The following is a 22,473-nucleotide window of genomic DNA, read 5'->3' on the forward strand; positions in this document are numbered from 1 at the left end:
GTTCTCCAAAGGGAATTAACTCGGGTGTATCTCGAAACCGGTGTATACGGGTAAACACGAAATGTATGACGTAGTCCCTCCAATCTACTGGTCACATTGCTTTTGGTGAAATACAAATATTGTACATTATTCACCAAAAACAAAACTTTAATGTATATCAGTCAACCTTTTCTTTAGCTGTGGGTAACCTGGTTGCATATTTCTATTGTTTACATGCTGTGCAATATTCATGTGACACACACACAAGTCTATTCATATTTGTTCTTTGTCATTTATTCTAAAGAAATGACCTATTTCATCTTTATACGGGAGTTGGACTTTTATGGATGATGGTAGACAAACATAAAGGTAGTCAACTGAAAGATCGATAGGTTGACTGGTTGACGAATTGATAGGTGGACAAGTTTAGAGGGAGACTGATTGTGTCATTGCACATATCTACATGTCCTTATACCTTAGGTGTGGCGATGTGACTTCCGTGTAACTTCGGTAAAATAGGTCTTTTGCGTCTTGAGAAAGGAATTGAGTCTAAAATCATGAGCCAGGAGTAGACGGCTGATGTGCATAATATACATAGTATATTTCCACTATCTTTCCTAGGTAATGTTTGTATATTCAATGCACGTCCCGTTGAGAATTGTTCATTCATAAAGAGACGTCACCAGCTGTAAGTGAAGTATCACAAATCTACACCTATTCTTAGCGGTTATGGCCGAGGCAGTGAGGGATTTTAAAGTCCCAACATACGCCTGTCATGACACGGGACCCCCGCTTTTATGGTTGTATCCGACAGATCCGTGGTTCTTACTTCTAAATGCCGAGTGTTTGACGAAGGAGAAATCGCTACCTTTGTTAATGTATTGGGTTTGACGTGGACGTGGCTCCAGCGTTGTTCGAACCCACGACTTCCCAGTTACGAAGCGAACTCTCTACTACTGAGCTAAGACGACCCGTCATCTAGGTGAGGTACGAATTTAATTACTTTCTTGTATGACTTTGTGGAAATGAAAAATGTAGATTTCAATGTCTAGTATCAATGCTTGCAAATTCTCAATTTTGCTGATTATGTTGAATAGTCAGTAGTGAGTTTTTTTTTTCCTGATTGGATATGACAATCGACAGTTTTGTGTCGTGGAGGATGTGTCAAATGGGGAAGAAAATGTTTGTTTATAGATGTATAAAACACGCGATACTTGACCTCTTTTAAGTAGGTCATTATGGAAATAGCTTTAAAGTGTTGATTGATGGAACATTATGATGATGAATTATGAAACTCTTTCGAATTATACCTTTCAATTGCATATTGGTCTTCGATGGTTTCTTACCAAATGCAGGATCTAGTAAATGTTATGCACTATCTTCACAAAAATACTAACCGCTATCAAAGAGAAACGTCAGGTGCATGTGCTGCAACACATGGGAAGTTGAAGATAACGGGGTGATTTCAGCTTCTCCATCGTCAACTTACATTATTTATGTAGATATAAACCATTATCACCTGCATATTGTGTTTATATCTCACAATTGATTCGATACGCAAGAGCTTGTTCTGCGTATAGTGAGTTTTTAAATCGAGACAAGTTACTGACAAACAAGTTGATATTTTGGACGAATACGGCATATCTTAATTCGTTCCGCTTTTAACATTGATTGGCAAGCCTATAACCAAAACGAAAAAAGAAAGAAAGATAGTCTGCGTTGTAAATACGTTTGTAGATTAGTGTAGTTGTAGTTTTAGATGTGTTTATATGTAGGTTTTGTTATTAGTCAATGTTAATATTGGTCACATCTATTCGTTTGCCCCGAAGAAGGGACAGGTCGTCCCGGAATTTTGACAATTTCGTGGTTCGTGTCGTTGGTCATTTTAGTGATCCGTATATATATATATATATATATATATATATATATATATATATATATATATATATATATATATATAGTTTTCCCCATAGAGTTCACATTTGTGCTAATCATGTTTTGATTTTCATCATCACTGAACCAATATGAAATATAGTTATTAGAGACTGATATGGCGAGTATTTTGCCGCAATGCTCAATGATATTGTTATTAATATTCTATATCACGTGATTTATATATTCAATAATCTCGTGGTGTATTCATATCTCGTGATTTACATGCACATTCAATATTAATATTCTGATTTATAGTAATAACAGCGAGTTTTTACAGGAAAAAAATCCACGTATAATAGAAAATTAGGAACTGGTTCACGTTTTTAAAAAGTAATTTTCATTCTCGATGTTTTTAAAAAAATGAAAATACAACTCATTTAAAGATGACAACCAAAATCTGGGAAATAAATATCACGCCATGAAAAGTATGCCGGTGTGAGGTGTCGCTGTTCATCCTCTCGACAAATTAAAGGCAATAATTTGAAAAAGCAGAATCCGACTTAATTCATCAAACTTTTCCCTAGTTAACTGCTATACTTGAATAATGGAAATACTTATTTGCTTTGTTAAACGGAAGATGAAGGTTGCAAACATTGATAAGAAAATGCACAATCCGATCTCTACAATTATTTCTGCAATGTCTGTCACCCTTATCTCCCGCTTAACAAACCATGAAGATATTTTATGTATTTTTGTATGGTATTTATGCAAATATTTCATAAGATAAAAATGATTATTCAAACGTAACATCTGAAAACAACCCGACCTTGACATGTCTTCATATTTGGTAATGATTTCCATATTTCAACGATGGTAGAGAGAAATAGTCCAAAAATAACCACCTTTCAACACATAAAATAAACCATCACAACAGGAATGAATATTGAATTACAAGTTCACTTACATATCATTGCACACTGCTAGTTTATTTATTAATATTTTAAATAGTACTTCATGAAGTGTATATTCATACGTGGTCAGACAACATCATAAATGAATTTAGCTAGATTGAAACAAACTGTCTTCAATTTAACAGTGGATGTAGATAAAGAGATATCAAAAGATTTATTTAGAATATGAAAGGCTTGCGTAAGCATTGCGTTATATTTCACGCGTATAATAGACAGAAAATATCCCTTATTAAACTCGTATACTCAGTTGAGTAACTCTCTTATCTACAGAAGATGGATGCTCTATGTAAGCAAGAATATACCCAGGTCCGACATCACATGTAGACGGACTCATCTGATGTGTATAAAACTCCGTATCGCAGGTAACCGTGACGATTGATCATGGCAAATAGGTGGATTTATGTTATTTCTCTGATGAGATTCTGCCACATAAATGAAGTGAAATGAGTAGATGCGTTCTCAGAACACGCCAGGAACGATGGTAAGTAACATATCGTGGTCGCTAATTTATATTACAGAAATTCCGACAAAGAAATTATATCACGGACGGCTTAAATCGAAATAATTCCTTGTCTATGTACATACATTAATTACATGTACTTATATTGATATACAATGCTCGCATAGGGCGAGCTAGTTTGAATAATCGCACATGAAATATAATATCAAATTTGAATAAAATCATTCAAAGTTAAAATGACGCATATCGCCTTATTTTCATTTTAGTATTGGCTGGTTGTATTTCAGAATTTTTACAGGTATCTAGCAATTGTTTGCTACTGGAAATGTACGATCCAACATCTACTCTATTTATTTATTCATTTGCGAATTAATCGTGTTTCCTATATGTAATGTTAAGTCTATTACTGTTTGTATAATCAGCGTTATACTTTATTTTTATCTTTTGATGTAAATGGCGTTTCGTTTATTGAGTTGTTTTCTACTAAGCGCATGCACCTTGACAGGTGCCATATCTGTTCCTAGCTTCAACATTTGGCATTGTTTTCGGGTTTTTCGTGGGTTTAGAGGACTATATTAATTTCCCAACCGACGCCGATTTCACTGAAGTGTTCAACCTGACATCTTGGATCGACAATGTAACTGTGGGAGACAAGATTTTGCATTACCTTTTACTCTGCCCAGATCAAGATATGTGTATCGGAGATTAATTCAAACGGACTTATCCTTTCTCCTTACAACTAGCCTGCGTTCCATGCGAATGTGACGATTCGTGCGTGAGAAGAGAAACATGCTGCCCCTCCAAATTCTATAGACAGATACTTGCCCCGGATTTCATTCGATTTCCGCTTACTTTTGATGACAAACAAGGTCCCCAAATGCACTGCCTGGAACCATTGTGGAACATGAACACTGAAGTTAAATCTGGACAGTCGTACTGGATGATCAAGACCTGTCCAGATGGCGCTGCTTGTATATCCCCACCATCTAGAAATATTACGAATTCTACCCCAGTCACGTCCTTAGTTACCATGGAAACATAATTAGTGTTGAATGTGCTCTTTGTAACAATGAAGAATTATCCGACCTTGTTTTCTGGGAGAATAAAAAGTTATGCAGCAGTCGATCCGCCCTCCTGTCAAGAGGAAATCCGGATAAGCTTTTTAAGTCTGTATTTGAACAGTTTCCGGTCTGTAGTGTTGGTTTCTACCCGCCTGCGTCCGTTCAGAATGTGGTGCACTCTTGCTTAACGTACACCCATGATGTGAAATGTGAGAACATGATAAAAAATAATATGCAGAATTACCTCATCGAAGTTTGCCGGGAGTACTACTTACCTTACTATGCTTACAATGGATTCTACAGAAACATATATTGTGCAATGTGCGAGTTTGACGCAAAAGATCTGTACATTCAGTACGAGGTTTTGGGAACATTCAGCGACATTGATATCATACTAACCTCCTTTTCCGCCCTGTTAGATTTTAAGATAGAGGAAAAAGAACCGATCGCTAACAACATGAAATGTGCAGCTAATCAAATATTTGATGAGAAATTGGTAAGTTGTTATTTTATTTCATCTTTTTATTCATAAGTAAATATATATTTTCAAAAACGAATCCATTTAGACCATGATATCAAGATATACCATGACAAAATCCAGGTACATTGTGTATTATGAAAAATTCGTGAGATACCTTGACACAATGCAGGTACATTGTATATCGTGACAAATTCCAGACATATATTAGGCAATCCAGGTATATTGTATTTCGTGACAAATTCCAGGCATATATTAGGCAATCCAGGTATATTACATATCGTGACAAATTCCAGGCATATATTAGGAAATTCAGGTATATTGTATATCAAGACAAATTCGTGGGATACTGTGACACAATCCAGGTACATTGTGTATCAGATAAATAACAAATATGCCGTTACAGAATCTATGTACATTGCATATTGGAAATATTCCAGATAAACCGTGACAAATTACATGTACATTGTATATAGTGACAAAATCTAGATACATTGTATATCGGACGAATTCCAAGTACATGTACATCGTTACAATTTATTATACAAGACGTGAGTAGTATAAGCTCCTCGATGGGAAGTACTCGGCAACTCCGTAACCACAAAGAAACCACGTATGTAGATCGACGCCATCAGAGGCTGTTGCTATCTGTGCATAGATTTAATATTGACGTCACAATCGTACGTTACAATATAAAATGCGAGCTATGGAATGCATCATTTTACATATCTAAGGTATTCTACCACTATCGATTTCAAATTATATTCTATGTACTAGAGTGAATAAGTCATTAACGATACCAAAACTGAATTTGTGTTGAAAATCTAAATAACACAGGGATTTGGTTTTAACTATCTAACTTCATACACATGCGCGCTTCTGGTTAAGGAATACATCGACTAGATGTAGTCTTTGCACCGATCTACGTCTGAGTCTTTTTTCCAGTTACAGGAAATGACGAGTGTGATTCGATTGATAACCTACCTAAATGGGTGGTAAAACGAGTACACTTTGGTATCAACAGAGAACACTGCACTGAGCTCAGGAGGACTATGCCGTCATAATGGCATAGTGGCACTATAACGTAGGGTTGTCGGGCTAGGGATTGGAGCATTATGATGGAAAAATGACAATGAAAAATCGACAAAGCCTGAATAACGTAAAATTAGCTCGGAGGAGCAATACAACGTATTGTCGGCCTGGTAAATAGTGTTAAGAATAACAAATGATTTTAATCCTCTGTAAAAATAACCCATGATATTACGTTGATTGTTAGTTTAGTTTGAACAGTTGTAAGTTTTAACAAAGTTTAAAGTCCGCAATACCACACAAACGTTCAATTTTTATGCTTCCTGCCCAGCTTTCTCTTTTTAGGAGATCGCTTGCATGTTTTTCAAGAGGGTAGTGGGTTACTCCATCTTGCGGAATCCTTCTTTGGTAATGTCGTGACGAGGGCTTTGTGCCCGGTACCTCGCCAATCATAGCGTTTGCCAATTCTAAGATATCTAGGCGGGGACGATCTCTGATCCAGTGTCCTAACTGTCTGTATTTGTAACAGGGTTTTGTTTACTTTAGTTTTCTTGATTTTCTGGGAGCAATATTGCGACCAATGTCCCGTTTCCTCACACGTGTAGTAAAGATTAGTGAATACAGCTAGCTAGTTCCTTCCTATTGGTGGGTCTGTCCGATAGGTCTTTTGTTCCTCGGGCTCTACCTGCTGCTAGTTCCTAAACTATTTTAAGAGAATGCACATGTGTTGGTAATATCATATCTCAGGACGGTGATTTAGTTGACTTTGCCGCCTAAAGTGCCACTGATGATGGCGAACTCTCCCATGGCCAAGGGGGATTTTACAGACCAATCTCTAGTCCTGTGGCATCTTGTGTCTCAGGAAAATACAATCTTAACCCTGGGTCAGTATTAGTCTGGCTGGGTAGATAATCTACAGCCTGGGCCATCTCCAGTTGATTGACAATGTAGGGTTCCTCCCGCTTCTCATCAGTCAGGTAGTCTTTCTGTGGTGCCATTTGCTGTTATACCATGTGATCTATATTCTGAGCTCTGTCAATGATTCTACTTGTTTCTGAACCATGCCTCCTAGAAGGTGCCTGTAGACAGACGGAGCTCTGATACCTGGGGTCCACTCATATAGCCAACATAATTTCTAGAACATTCTAGGGTATCATGTAAAAACCTGTTTTATGTAAACGTCTGTTGCATTTTGAAAAAAAAATAGCTTTTCTAGAATAACTGTGGTGTTATGGAAAAACTGTTCTAGAACATTCTGCCTCGCGATTATGACGCAATTATTGCAGCGCGTGCTACATGTAGTGTGCTTTAGTGAACTGCATTCAACTAATATTGGTGTTTGAAGTAGTGCTGAAAACGGGTTATGTATGTGTATTTTATTTTAGTAGCACTGAAAGGGTGTTTTGTTTCCTTTCTATTTTAATTAATCTGCTGATATTTAATCTGTACAGAATCAACTGTATATTTTACCCTAAGAAGACCGTAAAAGTGTCTGGATGACGGTAGCTGATGATTGATAACGATTTCAATCTAGGATTCACGGTATCAAGGAAATCGCGCATCCCGTATGCGTAAATACTTTTAAAAGTGTAAATGATTTTTTTTTTTATGACTTTGTTGTATGCATCCTGCTTTTATATGTTATAGGGACAAAACTGTTAAAACATATTATCTGAGTTTGATGAGTTTCTCAGATAGGGAATTCTATTTCATTACTTATGAAGAAAATTCTAACAGTTGGATTAAAATCATTTGCAAAAAAAGTTTCTATTGCACATGGAGTATTTAGCATTTTGATAGTTTTACGCGGTGGAGAAATGAATATTAAGAGGTCAAGAAAGTGTGTTTGACCCCGAACTCTTTGGTTCTCTTTTCTTTGGATATCCGGAATAGAATAAAAATACTTTCGATGATGAATTCAACCTTTCAGAATACGTTATTCTGAATATTAAATCAAATGAAATCGTAGAAAACTGGGTCGATAATTTCCCCACTGAGGTAGTCTACCCCCTCCCCCTCACAAATGGACAGCAATGAGGGCCCTGCCGATGGTGGAACAGGTGTGGTAGCAGTACGAAAATCTTGGTCGCAGAAACTGACGTAGAGCCAGTATCTCTACCGACATGAGACCTTGTTAAAGGACCTCAATTCCCCATCACCACCCCGGTAACGCATCCAGTACCACCAGTGACGCCAAGGGCACATACAACATCATCACTGATGCTTGGATATACCCAGGTGCCGTTGAGCGATTCACTAGTGTCACCGGTCGATTCACCAATGTCACCGTCCCAGAGAAGCCATCAGCGAGTCCGATTCAGGCGGCCGTTTCACTAACCGATCGTAGATCGTAAACGTACGATTACGTTTAAGATCATTTGACTCGCACGTATACAAGCGTTTCACGAAACCTATCGTAGTCGTAACACTTACGATTGCGATTTACGTCTGACTTTTTAGAACTCTTTTCTCTATAGAGGTAGATTTAAAATTAATCCTACCATGGAAAGAAATATCCATTCATTACTTCTTCATGGTTTTAAGCATATCCTTATCGTCTGCAGTAACCCATGCAAGTTGTCAACAAAAATAATGGAAATTTTGAGCCCGATCTCTAGTGTAACGTAAAGAAAATTCCTAGAATGTTTAAACAATTGATAGAATAATTTTTATTAACTTTCATGTAACTAAAATTGGGGGGAAAATGATACAAGAAATAGTATAAAAGATTTACATTTTAGAATTTTAAATGTCATGTATCGATCTGCTCATGTGAGCCAAGTTTCCATCAATAAGTAAACTATGTTCAAGATTACTAGTAAAAAAAAAAAAATAAGATAATGAAATGATATTGATAAAAAGAAATAATAAAATGAAAATAAAATTGCAGACAAGTATAGGAAATTTTATCCTGCATCAAACCATGGACATGTACTCCGGCTTTAATCATTGTTATAAAATACGATGTAACACTAATAACATATCTATTCACTTATTTGTATAAATTTCAAACAAATCATGGGCTCAATTTGTTTCTTAAATGACTTGAAATTTATTTTCCCCATACGTTTGTATTTTATATAAAAAAGTTTATGTAAGCATACGCTAACTATGATGCATAATCCAGATCTTTTATTAAAAATTATTATCGATATTGCACTTTATGATGATTGATATTTATGTTGTGTAACGTCCCTCACGTGAAATTTCGCTAATATGGAGACGTCACCATTGCCGTTTTACGTTTTACGGCCATTGATCAGGGAGGAATCTTTATCGTGCCACACCTGTTGTGACACGGGACCTCAGTGTTTGCAGTCTCATCCGAAGGACCGCCCCATTTAGTCGCCTCCTACGACAAGCAAGAAGTACTGAGGACCTAGCTATTCTAACCTGGATCCTCACGGGAGTGCACTTTATAACAAGGGGTCGGAACCCCAAGGGTCCAATAATGACCCTTCCCTTGTCTGTGTATACATATAGGTCAAGTATATATGTTTAATTTCTAATGACCTTCATTAAACTACAGAAATGATCCACTTGCAAAATTGGGATTTTAACCCCTCTCCCATTACCAAATCATTTTATTATCATATTTTTCCTTAAAATGTGCATGTATTATGCAGTTAGTCAGTTGCATCAAAGGTATTGATCTGACGGGGAAAAATAGCTGAGTACGTCGAATCGCAACGTCTCGGATTTAAATCAACTGTTACTAAAGAAACTTAATTTCTGAACATGTCTATGAGAATATTAATGTCTTGAATTCTGCCTAATGTTAAATATACATGTAATCTAACGGTGATGCAGGCAAATGTAGCAATACCCCCCCCCCCCTCATTACATTTCTATTACATGCAAAGTTTGACATATTGACTAATCCCCCCACCCCCACCCCCTCCTCATTTTTTAAAGTATGAATTGATGCATTGCCTATACATTTATTTCAGCAGACTGGTCACAGGGGCTAGGCCCGTTTTGAACCCGAACTCTGTGATACAATGAATTTACTATATTTGTGGTATCACAGAGCCCGGGCCCAAAACGGACTTGACCCCTGTGAGACTGACGCGTAATAAAGAAGGACAACTCTAATTGATTTAAGATTCGGGCTCGGATTGTCAATATTTTTGTGCGAAAGCAGACTGCAAGTCATTGTGATTGTTTTCTTCCTACAAAGTATAAACAAACTCAGTCAGGTAAATACTACCACAAAATGATCCCAGGCGGGCCAGCATGGCGGCCATATTGCTCATTTGCGTGCATGTAGGAGCAATTACGATAGCCCTAGACCACTCGTAGGGTTACGATCAATACTGATCGTAAATCGCAAATCGTAACTTTTAGTGAAACGGTCGTACGTGCTACGTTCACATTTAAGTCTACGTTTACGATCTACAATCGTTTAGTGAAACGGCCGCCAGATTGTCCCGGGCACACCACCACCATCACGATCAGTTATTCGCCTTGCAGTTACGACTTTTCCAGTTAGGCCATTCCACACACGTGTGGCACGTCATCCTCTGCGGGGGCACACAATTATTGTCTCCAAATGGTTTCATTTCGTGTCTCCGATGCGATTCAGGTGTCCCATATGTTGGCAAGATGAGTCACAGTCCTACATCAAGTACAGAGAATGCAGACAATGCCCTGTTTTCTGAGGTGTGTGGTAAAATTAAAAGCCAGACACCACACCCTGGGACGTTGTCCTTTATGTCGGAAAAACGGTCAGTCTAATTCTAGGCAGTAGAAATCCAAAAAATAAAATCGGTTTTAACAGACCACGGTCCCTTTTCAAGGTCACCTACTATTTATGAAAATACATTTTAAATGAAAAACTATTCACAATCCAAAGTATAAAATTATTTCGTGAGACAATCCAAACCTGTTTATCATGAATATAAGCACATTCATAAATTATTTTCTATAACGAGTCCAATTTACTCCATTTAATCTTACAAAGAAACGCAAAAGACTTGTAGGGCAATGTTACCAATGACAATTCGTCAAAAAAAATGTTGAAACAACAGTTTTTGTTGTCCACGGTTGTCTTGATAGAGTGGGATACGTTGAGTATCTTCGCCGTATTCCCAGTGTGCTAGGAAACAATCACATCAGGGTGTGAATAACTAGGTATGATGCAAAAGATGCAAAAAGCATTTTTTTTTTTATCTCTGATGGTTAGATGGGAATTTTTGCATTATCCATTTTTTGTTGAAGAAGCAACTGTCTATGATGTCAAAAAGTATAATCTTTAATCTATCGTGAGGAATGGTTGTGTGAAGAGTAAAAAGTCGCTCGTTTTGATGTTGTTGATTTGAGAAAAGTTTTGTGATTTCAAGTTTATTAAAAGTTCTCTAAAAAAAAAATTTTGAATCTACATTTGATTTACACCACTTCGCGCAGTACGTTTGAAGTTTCTCCTTCACAGCTTTTGATATTTTTGTGAGGAGGAACGATGGGGACATGGTAGAATATTTACTGGATCCAGCAATGTATCTATGTTTGTAAGGGTTTTTATGAAGTTTAGGAATTCAGTATCTATATGGTAACTCATATTCATTTGACCCATTGACTGGGATATTCAATGTGTCAAAAACTGAAGCATCATTTTGAAGAATTTAGTCTTTTGAAAGTGCAGTTGGAGTATAGGTACGATTACCAAAAGTGAAAGTAATGCCAGGTTTGTTTAAAATACAGTTGCAATACTGTCAGCTGGATCCAAAACATGTTCCTCATGTAACCTATCTAATTCTTTTATCACTTCTGGTTTACTGAACAGAGAGGGATAGATATGTACTTTTATTTCCATATGTCTAATGCGGGATTTTCATATTCATCTGATACTTTTAATCCACTATGACAATGTATCATGTTCTTTTTCATATTTAGCCTATCGTCTGGTATAATCCTCAACAGAACTCATAATAGAGATGAAGTTATATCGCCCATTTAAATACCTGGGTTCTCTGTATTTAGGACCTTTTAGAATAAGTGAAGTGAGGTCCTCATTCTCAATTATATCAACATCACCAGTAATGGCATATCCAATTGGACTGTACTTGGAAGAAGATGCAGAAAACACGTAGATGTATTAAATATAGGATGTTCTATATCTAGACACTGCAAAGTTTGTTTATAATTTAAAAAAATCGATGCAATAGAAGAAGTATATCTGTTGGAGATAGTGGGTGTATACTTCAATTTGAAATAAGTCGGAATACACGACTGAACTTTTTATGATGGAGAATGTCGCTTATGTTGACGGCATGTATTCCTTTGTTTGTAAATTTGATCTGAAGGAACTGGCAGCACGATTTAGATCATCCATGACCCGTGGTGGTCTAAAGGCCTGTGTTCGGCAACTTCCTTAATTGATTGATTGATTGAATATTGTTTAACGTCGCTCTCGATAATATTTCACTGATATGGAAACATAATTATCGAGTTCAGTCTATGTTCAGGTGTTGAGAAATCCAAGTATAAGCTAGGGTTCTTGATATAACGCTGTACAACTCTGAATGGAACAGAGCAAACTTTTTTACGAATCTGATGTGGATTTAATTGTCTATTGGCGTAATATAAACGTGAAGCAAACGTGACATTATTTATACCTGGAATTTTATATGAATGATGTCCATGAATGCGTTTCCGTCTTTGAGTATTCCGGTAGAATCTCATCTCATACACGTTATTTCCTTGTGGTCTAGTCAAATTCTCCACGTCGTATACATTATCATTGCATCCATATGGAAATACAGTATCAAGGTTTATATGCTTAATGTGACATCATAAGTTTTTATTCCCCAGAAAAGCCGGTTTTCCATAGCGTCATTAACTTGAGCTTTAAATTAATTAGTTATTAAGAATGTGTTCCTTATAAGTTGCTTAATAAGCACATTCAGCTAGAAATAATGGGTTACTTTTTCTGAAGAATGCGTGATATGCATTCTCAACACTGTGCATCAGACCGACTCTAAATCTAAATGCTTACTCGGGCTAGTTCTACGTCATGCCGGCTTTATTGTTGTTGTTTTTCTGGTCATTGATACGTCATATGTCTCCCATCCTTAACCCGACAATACTATTTCATAGCACTCCTATTGTTACGCCATATCGCTTCCCAGCTAAGTGCGGTGCACTCTGTTGACCCTAAAGTGTACTCAATTATAACACCCATGTATGGGGGTTGTGCTGTTGACGTGCTCTAGAAAAACAAAAGGACACGTATTGACGACGATTTTTGCTCATGTGCTAGAAATTAGTGAATCGTCACGATTTGAAGACTCAATCTGAAAGCCTCCATTTCGAAACTTAGCTAAATCTTGAGTAAAGATAATCATGCACCGGAGCAACTATATAAGGCTCTCCCTCTCTCCTGATTGTACATGTTGTCGGAATGAATGTTAAAAAAAATCAAAAATCACTAAATCGTTACATTAATTAAATTTCTGAATTGGTATATTTTAGAACAAGTGCCAAGACATCGAGTGTGAACCAGAGTATATGTACCAGAACCTGGCCTGTCAGCCCGTCTATACAATACTTAATGAGAACAACTACGAGTTAAACTTAATGGTTGTCCCAACAGATAGTAACAACTCCGTCAACATGGAGCACTGTATACCAGATGTCACTGGAATTCTACAAGACATTATGAGGATCAACAACTTGACAGAGTATCTCTGTAGAATGTCCACGTTGCTGCCTGCTGAATCGGACGTAGAATTTTTGGCATTTGATATAGAACTGTCAGTAAATCATCTCCATAGCGTGGACTTGATGATAAAAAAAATGTTAAATGTATTTTCGATACACCATGAGGTACCTATCCTCCTTTTGGCAGAAGCTCCTCTCATTCACCTATCTCTATCTGTTGTGGGACAAAGTTTTCATGTCCACGGTATTTCTTTGTTTGAGAAATCTACGTCGGACCTTTATTTTATGAATCCCATGACTGGACATGCAATGTTGCTATATTCAAAAATAAACATGTTAGATGGGAATGAGCATGATCCTAGATATCGGTACTGTGTGACAGGCGACATGGTGTCCATAATAGCTGAATGGTATCGCTCTCCAAAAATAAAACTGAAGACAGCAGATGTAAAATTAGATGTGTCAAACTTCTCTGTATGTCTTTTAGAATATCAAGCTTGCTTCTCCTCGATGTATTTCAAAGAGTTCCCTAGCAAACGCGGCGTTGAAATATGTCTCAGTCTATACCTCGAAGCTTCCAGTCATATGTTGACGAATTCAGACGATAAGTTAATGAAATATCTGTCCTTGTCCTGTCTCTCTCTATCATCGCTTGGTTCCCTGCTGACGTTTATCACGGCTACTGTCAGGAATACTCACAAAAAACTTGCCGATATTAACATTATGATATTGGCTGCGTTCTCAATTTTAGCAAATACCGTCTACACTTTCTCTAAGTTTTTTCTGTGGAGCGAGTTGATGTGTATTGGTGTTGGTATGTTGGTTCATTTCTTGTGGCTCTCTGTCGTCGGTTGGATGAGTTTATCTACATTCCAAATCTTTCAAACATTTACCTCCTTCAATAACAGAAACATGAAAGTTAGGTCGCTAGTAATTGTTAGTTTGCTGGTAGATTTTTTCATATGTCTGTCATTTATCGCTATTAATGTGTCAGTAAGCTACATGAAGAGCGACGGAGAAAACCTCGGTTACTCTCCTCGCACCTGATACATAGCTGACCCCAATATGACCCTCTTTACCTTTGCTCTTCCAGTAGGTCTGATTGTTTGTATCAATACATTTATGTTTGTGGTGACAGTATCTAGAATCAGTGGGAAGATTACCATTCGAAAATCAAGGGACCAGAGGAACATACGGTCATACTTCCGGCTTTCCACCATTACTGGCACGGCCTGGTTGTTCGGGTTCTTAGCTCAGTTCACCGAGCTGCAACTGTTTTCTATTTTGCGCACAATTTTCAATGGTGGTCAAGGCATGTTTCTATATATGGCCTTTGGACTCTCACATACTCTGAAGTGTGTCGCGTGTAGTTAGCCTTTACAGTCAGAGAGTCTTGGAAAAAACACTAGTGAAAGTAAGACTGCTAGGTAATGAAGCAATTAATTCTGACAAATGTAGATTGTGTGGGTACACTACAATTTCTGCCATCAATTGCTGTTTATTGATTTCCCTGGAAACTTTGTAGAGAAATTGTTATACAAATATGCCATACACATCTGGAAAGATCAGATTGATAAACTTATCTAAACCATGAGAGGCTTATGGTGAATTGATGACTTCTTATCAGATTTCGGTCAATATGACAATATTAAGGCCACTGGAAAAATCCCCCGTTGGCTTATCCAAACTAAGAGTAGAAATACCATCAACTGAAATTAGCATTCGAAATTCAACATCTTGGTGCCATGACCTTGAATTCGCCATGATGACATTTCTTCAGGGTAAATACATATACTGAAGTCATAAGTAAACAGTGTGTCAGCTTCAATTATACTTTTGTCCCAGTAAAGAACAAGGTACGGTTGTATACATAAAAAGGCCCAAAAAAATTCTCTCTATAAAATGTGTCTGGAATTAACCTTAATCAGCGTTTTAAGAAAGTAAAATAAATGCCAGGTATACTATGTCAACAAAATCAGAATTATAGTTTTAAATGGATAGCATTATGACATCATGAATAAGGCATTTCCCGCCTTTTTCTCAAAATAAGCCTGAAAACTGTCAAATGTCATACAAATTATTGCTCAGGAAAAGATGTGCACATTTGTCGAGCAAAATGAAAATGATATATATTGTGTATTATTTTGAGATGAAAAACATGCTTCAATATGAATTTGCTCGACGCATGCGCTGTATGTTTCCTAAAAGGAAAACCACCTGAATTTGTGGATATTTCCATTGAAAATGGCATTTTTGCAATTTTATGCCAACTTCAAGCTCTCGTCATATGACACAAATCATTTTGCTGATCAAACTGAGTGAATTTTGGGTTTGCTAAACTATTCCTTAATTGAATGCCAGGATTTGAGCTCCAAGTGAAATCATCAATATTTTGGGCCAGATGACTGTAGAAACTGTACCTACTTCTTTGGGCAAATGACCTTGGGCCAGAGCTGTGACACACCCTTAGGTTGTGCCCACTATGAACATGTCATGTTATTTTCTGACATGATTTGTACACCCAAATCTGCGTTTGCGGAAAGTATATATATATTGCTGCTATGAATCATAATTGAACAGGTAAACGGAGTCATCCGTTGTCAAAATCAGTGTGCCAACAGCGGTCTTACAATCCGTAGAAAACACCAGACAGCATTTGACCCAATGATAGGTTGAATTTTCGCAAATTCTATGGTCGTTATAACGATGTAGTTCGTCAATACAACCTATCATTGGGTCAAATGCTGTCTGACGTGTTTCATACCGATAGTTAAGCCGTTCCCAGCACACTGATTTTGACTACAGATAACTCCGTTTGCCTTATCAGGATATATGGTTCACGGCGGGTGTGACCGGTCGACAGGGAAGGCTTACTCCTCCTAGGCACCTAATCCCACCTCTGGTGTGTCCAGGGGTCCGTATTTGCCCAACTATCTATTTTGTATTGCTTGAAGGAGTTCTGAGATTGATCACTATTCGTTTTCTTCGTCTGTCATTACGCTAAAGGTTAGTATAAATAATGATTTTGTGTCTTTTGCCAGGATATTTTTCTTTTTCAACCTTTTTCTACAAATGACAAGCTGTTTAACTTTTGCAATGAAATATTGCCTCGGGTTTGATTGATGTTCAAGTGAAAGGCTATTAATATTTGTCATTATTTGGAGTTTACCACATTTACGTGTATTTACATGCATGATATGTACACAGGCACATGCTTGTATTTATGTGTACACAGGGTCATGCTTGTATTTATGATACATACATGGACACATGCTTGTATTTATGATATTCATATAAAATTGTATTTATTACTATTATTTATTAGTATATTCACACGGACACATGCTGGTATTTATGATATTCATATAGATTGTATTTATTACTATTATTTATTAGTATATTCACATAGGCACATGCTTGTATTTATGATATTCATATGAATTGTATTTATTACTATTATTTATTAGTATATTCACATAGGCACATGCTTGTATTTATGATATTCATATAAATTGTATTTATTACTATTATTTATTAGTATATTCACATAGGCACATGCTTGTATTTATGTGTACATGGGATCCTGATTGTATTAATTATATTTACACGGGCACATGCTTGTGTTTATGACATTCATATAAACTTTATTATTTATTAGTATATTCACACAGGCACATGCTTGTATTTATGATATGTACATGGATATATTCTTTCATTGATATGTACACGGAGAGCATATTCCTATGACTGTTTGCAATCCTCTTTAAATGAATAAAGTATTAAAGTAAATGTACAAGGACATTGATGACCTATAGAAGTGTATATGCTTGTATTCATGAAATGTAAACGGCCATATGCGTGTATTTGTGTAATGTACAGGTACGTGCATAGATGCTGTTATTTATGATATTTACAATTTCGAACACTTAATCCTTTCGCAAACGCATTATCATCGTCCAGTTTCATTATTGGTATTCTTGTTTTAATGACACTGAAAAAAAAAGTTTTCCTTATTGGGTTAGTATAAAAATGGGCTTAATCTATCGCTTTCATCAATTGTGTAAACGTATTACCAACAATTTATTGGCTTCACCCATCTAATGAGAAAAATATATTGTTTCGCAAATTAATTGTATGGTATTGTGGCAGTATCTCCATTTATTACTTAATTATGGATTTATGTTGAATATTTTAGTTTTTTAAACAGGCATAGTTACCCCCCTCTCTCTCTCTCTCTCTCTCTCTCTCTCTCTCTCTCTCTCTCTCTCTCATTTTACTTTTATTTAGTTAATAGTTGTAATAAAATCAGATTGTAATATTAACGATAGACGGTTGTTTGTGGTGCATAAGGGGATGATAATGATCACTGACGATTCTGAAAGTGTGATGATAACCTAAAATGCGATGGTGATACAAAGTGTGATGCCTATACCAAGTGCGATGATAATCTGAAGTGCGATGATAATCTAAAAAGCTAATATAATTTGATATGACACAATGGCAATTTTGTAGAATAGGATTCTAAAGTATTTTGGTTGTCGAAAGCTCGGTGGTGATTTGAAGTGCGATGATAATCTAAAGTGCGATGATAACCTGATACGCGGTGATAATCTGAAAATGTAATTACATTTAAACTGCGGTGGTCACGCTAAAAAATGGTTTTTAAAAGGGTACCTGTAAAGTGCAAAACGAAAACGAAACGAAACAAAATCTACTAAAACGAAACCCACCGAAACGAAACCTAACGAAACGAAACTTATTGAAACAAAACAGATTGTATAACCGAACTCTTTTAAATCATAAATCAATAAATCATAATAATTAAAAATGGTGTATCAGGTCCTTGTGAAAGTTACCACATATAAATAAACTTCGCGTTTCGTTTCGGGAGGTTTCGTTTCGGTATATTTCGTTTTGTTTTGGTAGATTTCGTTTTGATTTCGTTTCGAACTTTACAGGTACCCATTTTAAAACTACCCAGAAGTGCTGAAATGCTATATATGATATATCCAAGGAAAACAGCATGTAGAGTAGTTCGTATTATCGTTTGTAACTGTTTATTTATTTTAGTCTCTATTTCTGAAGGTTTCTAGATCAAATGATTATTGTAACGTATCGTCCGATGTCTTAGTATGTAATGCTTTCTGGTGTTAATATGTATACTTATTCGGGTCTTAAATTTTTTGTTTGTTTATGAAACGTACTGTCTGTGAAACTGTGAACATGTTGTAGAATAAAACGAAATAACTCTTTCCATGCTCCTTTCTTTATAATATTATATATTATTATACTTTCATGTAAATTACTCGAATCTGATTGGTCGAGAAGCATTTGGAAAAAAACATATTGTTACCCTCTGAGAACAGAAAGCACGCGCTCCAGAGTGATAGTATCTAGCAACGGGTAACAGTACTTGACAACGGGTGATATTATAAAAAAAAATATCACATGAGTCAAATTCATGCGCGTACGGTTCGTCGTAGATTGTTAAACGACGTCGTTTGAGCGTTTGTAATAAACACGAATACCCGCATAGATATACGAAATATCGCATGACCGTGATTGATCAAATGTCAACAGACGTACGTTTTTCTGCTTTGTTGTTTATATAACATTCAGTATAATAAAACAAATATTGCATGTAGTTGAGGGTAAAATTGAAAATTTTCATCCCTCGAGAAACCATTGTCAACCTCGGCTACGCCTCAGTTGACAATAGTTTTCGCGGGGTGAAAACTTTTATTATTATACTTTCATGTAAAATACTCGAACCTGATTGGTCGAGAAGCATTTGAAAAAACATATTGTTACTCTCTGAGAACAAAAAAACACGCGCCCCAGGGTGATAGTATCTAGCAACGGGTAACAGTACTTGACAACGGGTGATATTATAAAAAATTATCACATGCGTCAAATTTATGCGCGTACGGTTCGCCGTAGATTGCTAGACGACGTCGTTTAAGCGTTTGTAATAAACGCGAGTACCCGCATCGAAATACGAAATATCGCATGACAGTGATTGATCAAATGTCAACAGACGTAAGTTTTTCTGCTTTCCAGTTTACATAACATTCAGTATAATAAAACAAATATTGCATGTAGTTGAGGGTAACATTGAAATCTTCACCCCTCGAGAAACCATTGTCAACCTCGGCTACGCCTCGGTTGACAATGGTTTTCTCGGGGTGAACATTTTCAATGTTACCCTCAACTACATGCAATATTTATATAATGTTACCCTCTACTACATGCAATATTTATATAATTACATACCAAGAAATGATATTGACATCATAACGTTAAACTAAACAATAATATGACATCGCAAACCAACAATAACTCTAACACTAAAATGTCATACTGAAAATAACATTAGCATCACAATATCACACAAAACAATAACATTGATATCACAACATGACTTTAAACAATATTATTAACATAGCATATTCACAGTAATCTATATCATTGCCATCATAATATCACACTAATCTATATCATTGACATCATAATATCACACTAAAATATCACATTGATATCACAGTATCATATTAAACTATAACATGGATTCACAATATCAAAATAAACTATAACATTGATATCACAATATGACACTAAACTATAACATTGATATCAAAATGTCACACTAAATTATAACATTGATATCACAATATCACATTAAACTATAACATTGACATTACAATGTCACAATAAACTATAACATTGATATCACAATATCACACTAAACTATAACATTGATATCACAATATCACACTAAACTATAACATTAATATCACAATATCACACTAAACTATAACATTGACATCACAATATCACACTAAACTATAACATTGATATCACAATGTCACACTAAACTATCACATTGACATCACAATATCATAATAAACTATAACATTGATATCACAATATCAGACTACACTATAACATTGATATCACAATATCACATTAAACTACAACATTGATATCACAATGTCATACCAAACTATTACATTGATATCACAATATCTCACTAAAATATAACATTGATATAACAATATGACATTAAACTATAACATTGATATTACAATATCACACTAAACTATAACATTGATATCACAATATCACATTAAACTATAACATTGACATCACAATATCACACTAAACTATAACATTGATATCACAATATCACACTAAACTATAACATTGATATCACAATATCACATTAAACTATAACATTGACATCACAATATCACACTAAACTATAACATTGATATCACAATATCACACTAAAATATCACATTGATATCACAATGTCACACTAAACTATAACATTGATATCACAATGTCAAACTAAACTATAACATTGATATCACAATATCTTACTAAACTATAACATTGATATCACAATATCACACTAAACTATAACATTGATATCACAATATCACACTAAACTATAACATTGATATCACAATATCTCACTAAACTATAACATTGATATCATAACATCACACTAAACTATAACATTGATATCACAATATTACACTAAACTATAACATTGATATCACAATGTCACACTAAACTATAACATTGGTATCACAATATCATATTAAACTATACCATTGATATCATAATGTCACACTAAACTATAACATTGACATCACAAATTCACACTACACTATACCATTGATATCACAATGTCTCAATAAACTATAACATTGATATCACAATGTCAAACTAAACTATAACATTGATATCACAATATCTCACTAAAATATAACATTGATATAACAATGTCACACTAAACTATATCATTGACATCATAATGTCATAATGAACTATAACATTAACATCACAATATCACACTAAACTATAACATTGGCATTACAATGTCACACTAAACTATAACATTGATATCACAATATCAAACTACACTATAACATTGATATCACAATATCAGACTACACTATAACATTGATATCACAATATCACACTAATATACAACATTGATATAACAATATCACAATAACCTATAACATTGATATCAAAATATCACATTAAACGATAACATTGACATTACAATGTCACACTAAACTATAACATTGATATCACAATATCACACTAAACAGTAACATTGATATCACAATATCACACTAAACTATAACATTGATATCACAATATCAAACTAAACTATAACATTGATATCACAATATCACACTAAACTATAACATTGATATCACAATATCACACTAAACTATAACATTGATATCACAATATCACACTAAACTATAACATTGATATCACAATATCACACTAAACTATAACATTGAGATCAAAATGTCACAGTAAATTATAACATTGAGATCAAAATGTCACAGTAAATTATAACATTGAGATCAAAATGTCACACTAATTTATTTCACACTAAACTATAACATTGAGCTCAAAATGTCACACTAAACTATCACATTGATATCACAATATCACACTAAACTATAACATTGACATTACAATATCACACTAACCTATAACATTGATATCACAATATCACACTAAACTATAAAATTGATATCACAATATGACACTAAACCATCACATTGATATCACAATACCACACTAAACTATAACATTTAGATCACAATATCATATCAAACTATAACATTGATATCACAATGTCACACTAAACTATAACATTGATATGACAATATTACACTAAACTATAACATTAACATCACAATATCACACTAAACTATAACATTGATATCACAACATCACACTAACCTATAAAATTGATATCACAATATGACACTAAACCATCACATTGATATCACAATATCACACTAAACTATAACATTTAGATCACAATATCATATCAAACTATAACATTGATATCACAATGTCACACTAAACTATAACATTGATATGACAATATTACACTAAACTATAATATTAACATCACAATAT

General features: G+C 35.1%; 1 protein-coding gene across 1 annotated transcript in view; it reads left to right on the top strand.

The window, feature by feature from the left end:
* The first annotated feature begins 3,276 nt into the window (after positions 1 to 3,276).
* Positions 3,277 to 22,473, top strand: part of LOC125679754 (uncharacterized) — a 30,896-nt gene continuing 11,699 nt past the window's right edge. Inside the window, exons 1-3 of the mRNA XM_056153315.1 lie at positions 3,277 to 3,306; positions 4,585 to 4,842; positions 13,324 to 13,608. Coding sequence (XP_056009290.1) covers positions 3,277 to 3,306; positions 4,585 to 4,842; positions 13,324 to 13,608 — 573 coding nt within the window. The remainder of the gene's footprint in view (positions 3,307 to 4,584; positions 4,843 to 13,323; positions 13,609 to 22,473) is intronic.

The sequence above is a fragment of the Ostrea edulis genome, chromosome 2, assembly GCF_947568905.1.
Source record: "Ostrea edulis chromosome 2, xbOstEdul1.1, whole genome shotgun sequence".
Classification (NCBI taxonomy): Eukaryota; Metazoa; Mollusca; class Bivalvia; order Ostreida; family Ostreidae; genus Ostrea; species Ostrea edulis.